Source organism: Mchenga conophoros, linkage group LG22 (genome assembly GCF_057382185.1).
Source record: "Mchenga conophoros isolate Kocher_MC1m ecotype Shallow Benthic linkage group LG22, M_conophoros_male_GT1.1, whole genome shotgun sequence".
Classification (NCBI taxonomy): Eukaryota; Metazoa; Chordata; class Actinopteri; order Cichliformes; family Cichlidae; genus Mchenga; species Mchenga conophoros.
This window is the reverse complement of record NC_140546.1, coordinates 3,369,995-3,380,123: the sequence shown is the minus strand read 5'-3', so window position 1 is coordinate 3,380,123 and position 10,129 is coordinate 3,369,995. Positions and strand designations below refer to the sequence as shown.

Sequence of the window (10,129 nt, the reverse complement as noted above, 5' to 3'; positions counted from 1 at the left end):
TCCCCTTAAGAGGGACATTGATCCACCATTGATTATGTGCCCCATCACACGAGCCAACCAAAATATGTTGAAAATCACAATGAATTAAATTATCAGTTTTTCCTGTAATCCTAATTTCTCTAAATGTCTAAACGTCTTTCTGTAAAGACTGTTAACATAATACTGAGTAAGGAGGGACTCTGTGACTCATCTGCTGCTCTAGTTTCTAGTCAGACGTTGCCAGGACAGGACCCTTCATCCCTTAAAATGATGAAGCAAATCTGTCAGTTAAAACTCATTTTAAACTGAGCTAAGTCATAAATACAGTTATAGCATTTGTATAAAACTAAAATGCTTGAAAATCAGAAGAAAACTCAGCAACCTTTGATGATTTTAATTAAAATTAAGATAAATACCTCTGGCTGCGTAGACAATGCTCATGTTGCAGGAGTAATGTCCTTGGTTTGACTCTATGCTTTTTTCTTGAAGCTTCTTTATTGAGCTCGACTTCTGTGAAATGTGTCACATGTAAAGCATTTAATTTATTAATAAAGTACAATAAACCTTTCAATTGATCAGCCGTGGACGTGTCTGTAAAGCTGTATAACAGTGCTGCTCTCTTGTGGCCTGTGTGTGGTATTACACACACGTGCTGATCAGCTGTTACTGAAGCACTCACTATAATCAGTTATTCATCATATGGCTATAATGTAAATGCTTGAGGAATAATCTTTATTATATAGTTTTTATAAATTGTATTTTTCTTTGAATCAGATAGAGGCTCGCTTTATTTTTGAAACTACGTTTTGTCTCCACTGTGTCTGCATCTGGGTCTACCTCATTCTTCACACTGGCGCACCCCGCCGTGACAGACTCTTCCCATCAGAGGATGTATGTGTGGGTGTTTCTCTCTCGTCCCTCACAGGTGCCTGCTGAGTGGTTGGGTTGACTGATTCCTGTTCCCAAACTGGAAAACTGGATGGACAGAGAGCTCTTAACTACCAGATGACTGACAGCCACATCACCCCTCTCTCCTGGGCCTCCCCCACTGAACAAACAGATTAGGGATGTTTAGAAATCTTTTGTTTCAATAATTTGGCACAGCTCACTGCCAAAGTTAATAAATGGGTGTACTGCATTTACACTTGTTTTTGGTTTTGGCTTATTCTTGGGTGGAGTTGGAGTCGGGAGACAAATTCTTGTTACACCGAGGATGTAATACACTTTTACATAATTTAGTGAGCATCAAAAAACAACACTTACTATTGAAAAAGTACAATTATTCAGCACTTACTGCACCTTACTGAGTGCTGGCATTTGAATCTTTCTCACTACTCTGTGTACAGAAATCTGTACATTACAGAGAGTGCAAGCATGCACATTTTTTGTTTTCGTCAGCCAAAAAGTTTACTGATCTTTGAGAAAATTATGTAACTTTAATAACTATATGTTCTAACTAGGGACCGAAAGTGCTTAAAATCTCAGAGAAGCGGTGTAGGTGAGGTAGAAAGTCATTAGGATTACATGTTACATATCACACATTGACTCACTTTGTCTTAGATAAGTGTGTGTGTAGGTGTGTGTGTGTGTGTGTGTGTGTGTGTGTGTGGGGGGGGGGGGGGGGGGGGGGGGTCAAGATGTGACCCCATAAAGACTTCCCTAATCCTGCTGGTCTGGAAGTCCAGCAGTTCATCTAAACAAAAGGCGCTTGAACTAAAACGGATATTGGTGTGTTTGATATACCATAAAACAATAAAGGAAGGTACGACCTCTCTCATGCCCCCAGAATGTGAGTGTGCATGCCAGAACACTCTGGAAGGCACGCAGAGTCTTTACAGACTGCTCAGGATCAAACCTCTTTCAATATGCAATTGATTGTAAAACTAAGCATATATGAGCAAATATTTCTACGCATAAATGACAATCCAATAATATAAACCTGACAGAATCGTTTTGAAATTTTCTACAAAGTTTGAATAAAGTTAACTCTGTGTGTGTGTGTGTGTGTGTGTGTGTGTGTGTGTGTGTGTCCTCAGTGAACTGTATCAGTCTCTGCAGTATCTTCCAGCTGCAGCAGTCAGTTCAGTTTCTGTTCAGTCTGACTGAGGGAGGTTTTTGTACGACTGTTTTTCACTGTGTGAACACATACTGACTGTTGATAACATGAAAACTCTGACAGTAATAAACTGCTGCATCTTCAGCCTGGACTCCACTGATGGTCAGAGTGAAGTCAGAGTTTGATCCACTGCCTGTAAAACGAGCTGGAATCCCTGAATATCGATTGATAGACCAATAAACGAGCAGTTTAGGAACTCCTCCATCTTTCTGTTGGTACCAGTGTAAATAGTGCGTACTTCCAGAAGCATGAACATTCTGACTGGTCCTACACTTGATGCTCACAGATGCTCCCACAGCAGAGCTCACTGCTCCAGGCTGAGTCACTGTGATCTGTCCTCTGGACTCTGAGGACACAGAGACAAAAACATAAAGCAGCTTCATGGTTTTGTGGGCTTCATTTCAGAGGGACAGATGTTGATAGAGGAGAGGAGTTTGATTCTCTGGACTTTACCTGTGAAGCAGCAGCAGAGGAGAGTCCAGATGAGGACGCAGATCAAAGTCATGTTTTTGATGAGGAGGATTTCTGTGGCTTCTGTTGTGATGAAGGACAGCTGTCAGTCATCCAGTGTTCAACTCTCAGGACTATAAACTCTCCCAGAGCACTGGAGCATGGTGCTGCTGATGCAAAGTGCCGCTCTATGCAAATGCTCTGACTGTAAGACAGATTCAGTTGGTCTGAAGAATCATTTATAAGTGGATCTACCAGTTTATTGCAGTTCTTTTTGGGAATATTTCAAGCTTTTTTCTTTCCTTTCCTTTTTGTTTTGGTTTAATTTTTTTGGTGGGGGGTATCTTAACCCAAGTAATCACCTTTCTACCATAGGAAAGAAGTTTGAAGAAGCTGCTGCAATTAAAATGTAATTAAATTAAAATTAAAATATGCTTTTATATTCTTTGGAAGACTACAGGGAGACTTCACTTACATGTCATAAATACTGTGTTTTTCCAGTTTGTGTTTTATCGAGTATTATGCTAACCCGCAGTGAGGTAGTTTATTTTATTTAGGACATGACAGCAAAGCTTAGGAAAAATCATTTTGTGATTCTCGTTATAGCTTTAACACTTATTGCTTTAACAGCAGGATGGTCCTGGGTTCATCCAGGCTGGGGACTTTCTTTGTGGAGGGTGCAGGTTCCTCCAGTGTTTCTGTGGGCTCTCTCCGGTTTCCTTCCACATCCAAAGACATGCAGATACTGTGGTTATGTTAACTAGTGACTCTAAATTGATCAAACGTGAAAATGTGAGTATGAATGGTTGTCCATCTCTTTATCTATCCTGGGTGTATCCTGTCTCTTTTCCCAATAGCATCTGAGAGAGGCTCCACCATCCTCTTCACTTAGTCCTGAATCTGCATGGACCCACATGCTCCTGGTGTCACGATCTGGTTACAGGGACTCAAACGCAGAGCGGTTAGGTGTCTCCAAGGTGTAGTTTATTTACAGTGCCAGTGCAATATATGTACAGTGAAGGGATCCAAAACTCCGGGGAATCACAGGGTAGCTCTCTCACACTCGCTCACGTCTTCTTTGCTCACACTCACACACGTTCACACGGCAGGGAGATCGCAGGTCCGGGGGGGGGGGGGGAGATCTGAGGCAGAAGAGAAGGAAAGTCACCAACTAATCACAAATCACAAATTATGAAGCACAAGTCCACAGGAGCTGTGAGAACACTAACGTCAGTAGTACAATCATCCAGCGACGAGAGGATCTGTGTTCCAGCCTCAAATAGTGCTCCCGGTGATGACAGGTGATTGTTGTCAGGTGTGTGTGTGGGCCAAGGGCGGGAGCCCACAGTGAGCTCCGCCCAGGCAGAGAGGGAGAGAACAGAAACAGCAAATGTAGCCTTGTGGGGCCGACCGGGCAGGCACGTAGACCATGACACCTGGTCCTGAATAATTCTGATATTTTAATAGAACAGAGCAGAACTTAACTAAACTTCATGCAAGAGTGAAAATGTCAGGATAAGACACATTGCTTGACTCATGAAGTCAACTTTTGCATGAAATGAAACTTGAGAAAACTGATAATTAAAAGTCAAAGGCATTTTGAAGCAGCTCAAACTATAAACATTAATGTGATTCAGGCACTGTTGGAAATCTCTATATCATAATTGTGTCATAATCCATCAGTATTTCAAAGTGTATGCTCTCCTGCTCCCTTTAAGTCACTGTAATCCACTTTTTCAACAAACTCATTAGTTCCTGGATGTTTTCAAAATAAAAGCTTTCTACCATCTTACTTTTCAGAAACACTTTATTTCTACAGGTTTTCCTTGTGAAACAGTTGTGGGAACTAAAAAATATTCAGTTCAGTCCAATTCAGTTTTATTTATGTAACATCAACTCACAACAGTCACTATTGTAACATAAAAAAGACTTACAAGAATACAGGACAACCCCAACAATCAGAGAGCCCCCTATGAGCAAATATTTTTCAGGATGATTTTTGATGACGATACTAATAGCATGAGATGTCACATCATTTAAAATTCTAAAGGTTTCGTGCATTTCCAACAATATCAGCTGTAAAAGTAATTCTGTGAATATGATCGTCCTTATCAATCATAACTATTCAAACACAGTAAAGTCCTCAATTTTAAATCACTACATTATTTTCCACGAGCAATTGTGTTTACAGAGTTCACACTAAATATTTGAGCATATTATTCTCAATGAAGATTAAAAGCCTCAATGTGCTCATTCTAGTGACATTTTTTATGACTTGTTATTTATTCACTTCCTGAATGTGACACTGCAGATAGTAAAGGTATGGATGGATGTTTTGACGCTAATTTATTCTGAAAGCAGAAATATTTCAGCAATATAAAGTGTGTGTGTGTGTGTGTGTGTGTGTGTGTGTGTGTGTGTGTGTGTGTGTGTGTCCTCAGTGAACTGTATCAGTCTCTGCAGTATCTTCCAGCTGCAGCAGTCACTTCACTTTCTGTTCAGTCTGACTGAGGGAGGTTTTTGTACGACTGTTTTTCACTGTGTGAACACAGCTTGACTGTTCAGCCAGTGAACACTCTGACAGTAATAAACTGCTGCATCTTCAGCCTGGACTCCACTGATGGTCAGAGTGAAGTCAGAGTTTGATCCACTGCCTGTAAAACGAGCTGGAATCCCTGATGCTTGAGTGCTAGCAGCATAAATGAGCAGTTTAGGAACTCCTCCATCTTTCTGTTGGTACCAGGCTAAACGGTGATTGTTGCTATAAACATTAACATTCTGACTGGTCCTACACTTGATGCTCACAGTTGCTCCCACAGCAGAGCTCACTGCTCCAGGCTGAGTCACTGTGATCTGTCCTCTGGACTCTGAGGACACAGAGACAAAAACATAAAGCAGCTTCATGGTTTTGTGGGCTTCATTTCAGAGGGACAGATGTTGATAGAGGAGAGGAGTTTGATTCTCTGGACTTTACCTGTGAAGCAGCAGCAGAGGAGAGTCCAGATGAGGACGCAGATCAAAGTCATGTTTTTGATGAGGAGGATTTCTGTGGCTTCTGTTGTGATGAAGGACAGCTGTCAGTCATCCAGTGTTCAACTCTCAGGACTATAAACTCTCCCAGAGCACTGGAGCATGGTGCTGCTGATGCAAAGTGCCTCTCTATGGAAATCATCTGACTGACTCCAGCAGAGACTTGGATCAATGTGATGTGTCTAAAAAGAGTTGTCATGGCATATTTGGCATGTGACTCACATGAACCCTTCATGATTTATAGACAGATGAGAAATTTTGTCAAAATTTACTCGTGCAGTGAGGAGATGTGAAGGCTTTTCTCCTGCAGGGGCATTTTGCTGAAATGATTCAAGACCACTTGTCATTGTCCTGGTTCATTCGACCAAGCGGTTTGCGTTTCCTGTGTTTTTGTCATTTTTTTGTATTATGTTAAGTCTACTTGTTTATGTTAAGGATCATTCTTTAATGCCTGCATTGTTCTGTTTAGATTTGGTTATTAGATTTCCCCTTGTGTCGTTGCCCTTTGTGTCTCCCTCTGTGTGTCTGTGTTTATATTGTGGTGTGAGTTCTTGTGCCTTGTTTCTCCTCCGTGTGTTTCATTCCGTCATGTTTATCTATGTTTCCCAGCCCGTCGTGTCTGCTCTCTCCCTCGTGTTCCCTCACTCCCTTTCGTCTGCCTCTTCTGCGCTCCCGCATCATGTTTCCTGTTTTATTGTGAAGGTCTTGTGTTTCCATGGTCGTTTTGTCTCGTTGTGGTTATTCGTGTTAGCTGGGTTCCTCGTGTGTTCTCGTTATCCCTCTGTGTATTTAGGTCAGCGTCTCCCTCAGTCCTGTGTTGCGTCCTCCCTCATGGCTGTGTTTCCCTGTGTGCCTCTTTGTGTTTGTAGTTTATACTTCCCCCAGTCTAGTTTTGTTTTGTATTTCCATTCAGCAAATAAAGCTGGTTTTTGATTTTACATCCTGTTTCTGGGAGTCTGCATTTGAGTCTTTTCCTGCCTGCCTGCTCAGCCGTTTCATGACACCACTTGTTCTTTGACATAAATCATATAAAGTGTCCTTCAAGTCCTTCAGACTTTAAGACAGTTGAACATCTGTGGGTGAATTTGGATCGATGTGTTAGAGTTAAAAGAGTCCAAATTTGGTAAATATAGCTTGAGAGAAACAACGACACATGGCATATTAGACGATGTCATTATTTATTCACCAAAGACTAATGAACTCACGACTCTTCAGTTTAATTTGAAACACAGCATGGAATAATTTACTTGATAGAAATGTGAAATATTCGACCCATAACAGAGACATTTTATTTTTCCGCGGGCACTCCGCTGTGTGCGACTCAGGCAGCTTACCAGTTGTTGTTGTTGTTTGCCAGTTTTTCTTGTGGATGAGTGTTGTGTTATGTCAGGCGGTTTACTGATAATCAGCTTATTTGTGGTCTTTTATCTCCTTTTGCTTTGAACACACTCAAGTCACGACTGACATGTAACATGTTCAAGTGGCTTTATTGTCATTTCAGCCATATACAGTGGTGCAGTACACAGTGAAATGAGACAGCGTTCCTCCAAGACCCTGGTGCTACATATAACAGTAAATCAACATAGGACTATAATAAAGTGCAAGTATACAAGAACTACAAAAACAGAACAGAGTGATACAGACACAAGACAGTGCAACAGAAAAGTGCACAGTTTTCTACAAATTATGCAATTATGATGCCGTTATTATTTCACACTAAAATCTTTTTGAGCATTTTCTTTCAATGAAACTTAAATTTTTAAAACTTTTTTTTAGAATTTTTTCTTCAAAAACAGTTCATAGATGGCACATTTTTGTTTCTATGTTTTAACCTTTTGCCAAAGTATCTGCAAATAATTTGTCATCCATTTCATTTCGCCTTTGATGAAGATTTAAAATTACTATACTGCCATATGGTTACCATTTAACCATACTCTAAAACAGGGGTGGGCAATTCCAGGCCTCGGGCGCCGGTGTCCTGCGGGTTTAAGATCTCACCTTGGGTCAACACACCTGAATCACATAATTAGTTCGTTACCAGGCCTCTGGAGAACTTCAGGACATGTTGAGGAGCTAATTTAGTCATTTAAATCAGCTGTGTTGGTTCAAGGACACATCTAAAACCTGCAGGGACACCAGCCCTCGAGGCCTGGAGTTGCCCACCCCGGCTCTAAAAGCATGCTGACCACGTTGGGCTCAGTTTATGAGATTTAATTTGTAATTAAGTTATTTTTATTTTTCCCAAATATACCAAAAAAAAATTGTTTGTTTTTTTCCATTTTTACATACAAAATTGTTTAATTTTTGAGTTATGATAAAATTCTGACAAATTTATTTTTCTGATTATTTTAATTGTAATTGTAGAACTAAGAAATAGTTCACATATTACAGACGAGACCATCAGAAGTCAAAGAAACGCTTTAATATTTTTATCTTTGGTACTGAAACTCGTCTGTTGCCATGGTTCAGCAGTGAAGCCTGTCTGTTACCATGGTTACCAATCTCGGATAGAGAAGTGAAACAGCTGAAGAGCAGTTTCACCCAAACTCCCAGTTTCTCTAACATCTCTCTCTCTCTCTCTGCAGTGGGTCGAGTCCCCCCCTCCCTGACCGTGCTGGCGCCCTCTAGTGAGGAGCTGCAGCAGGGGAAGGCTACAGTCATGTGTGTGGCCAACAAGGGCTTCCCCTCAGACTGGAGGCTGTCCTGGAAGGTGGATGGCAGTGGCAGCATCAGCTGGGAGGAGAGCAGGAGCCCCGGGGCGCTGCAGAATGACGGCCACTACAGCTGGAGCAGCACCCTGAGGCTCCCTGCAGACCAGTGGGAGAAGGTGGGCTCTGTGACCTGTGAGGCCACCCAGGGCTCCCACACTCCACTCTCAGAGACTCTGATGACAGACCAGTGTTCCCAGTCCTGAGCTGACTCACTGGGACTCTGATACTGGCTTTAGTCTGCAGCTTCTCTCAGTCTGCTCCCTCTGTGTCTGTATTGCTTTGATAGTTTTCATGTTTTCATGCTTGTGGCACTGTTGATGGTTTTAATACTTCAAATAAAAACTGAGGTCTTCAAATAGTGGTTTTCATGTGTTTCCATTCAGCTGCTCTTCTGTCTGATAATCATCCTTCAGCTTCAGCAGTGATGCTTCCATACACTGAAAATCTCTGCTTCAGTAACTTTGACTGAGAGAATCACATGTGCTGTATCACATCAGAGTGTAAATGTAAAAAAATGAAAACAACTAAAAGAAAGAAAAGAAAAAGCAATAAGTTAAAAATAGAATCACAGCCAACAGCTGCTCCCTGTTATAAATAGTTTTAAAGTCTTTTGCAGCTGCATTATTTTCCATCATGTTGGACTTTGTGATGATCTTTGCTGTTGGGTGTAGAAGAAGTAGAAAACATGGTGACAGATTATTGTAACCTGCATGTGACCCGTGATGAGACCCGTCCTGGTTTTCTTCAAAGTCAGAATTGATAAAATAACCCAAAGAAAAACTAAACTTTCTTTATCAACATAGGAGACACTAAAAATGTCTCTTTCAGAACATCAGTGCAGGTTAAAAAGTGTAAATGTCAGAATAATTTATGTCACAAAGATGAAGTTAAAGACTTGATGAACTAAACTTTAAATCTTCAGATCAAATCATGTGAAATATTTCTGTGACCAAGAATGTAGCTGAGCAATCTACATACATACATATATCAGTACTGCAGTTTACTAAAATATTCTCATTTAATAACTACTTCCCAGTTTGAATATTTACAGGAGAGTTTCTTCATCACAGATCTGACTCACAGTATCAACTGTTTTGTGTTTCACATGTTCTTCTGTGCGAGCTCGTCAGGATGGACACAAGTCTGATGTTTTGAGTCAAACCCACATAAACATTACTGTGTGTGTGTGTGTGTGTGTGTGTGTGTGTGTGTGTGTGTGTCTGTGTGTGTGTCCTCAGTGAACTGTATCAGTCTCTGCAGTATCTTCCAGCTGCAGCAGTCACTTCAGTTTCTGTTCAGTCTGACTGAGGGAGGTTTTTGTACGACTGTTTTTCACTGTGTGAACACATCTTGACTGTTCAGCCAGTGACCACTCTGACAGTAATAAACTGCTGCATCTTCAGCCTGGACTCCACTGATGGTCAGAGTGAAGTCAGAGTTTGATCCACTGCCTGTAAAACGAGCTGGAATCCCTGATTGTCGAGCGCTAGTGTAGTAAATAAGACGTTTGGGAGTTCCTCCATCTTTCTGTTGGTACCAGGCTAAACAGTGAGAGCTGCCAGAAACATAAACATTCTGACTGGTCGTACACTTGATGCTCACAGATCCTCCCACAGCAGAGCTCACTGCTCCAGGCTGAGTCACTGTGATCTGTCCTCTGGACTCTGAGGACACAGAGACAAAAACATAAAGCAGCTTCATGGTTTTGTGGGCTTCATTTCAGAGGGACAGATGTTGATAGAGGAGAGGAGTTTGATTCTCTGGACTTTACCTGTGAAGCAGCAGCAGAGGAGAGTCCAGATGAGGACGCAGATCAAAGTCATGTTTTTGATGAGGAGGATTT

General features: G+C 41.3%; 1 gene segment (V, D, J or C); it reads left to right on the top strand.

Annotated features, from left to right (window-relative positions):
* The first annotated feature begins 3,179 nt into the window (after positions 1-3,179).
* On the top strand, positions 3,180-8,914 carry LOC146548544 (Ig kappa-b4 chain C region-like). The segment is given in 4 exon segments: positions 3,180-3,245; positions 3,403-3,522; positions 5,260-5,296; positions 8,161-8,914. Coding segments are annotated over 4 exon segments (552 nt in total).
* The last annotated feature ends 1,215 nt before the right edge of the window (positions 8,915-10,129 follow it).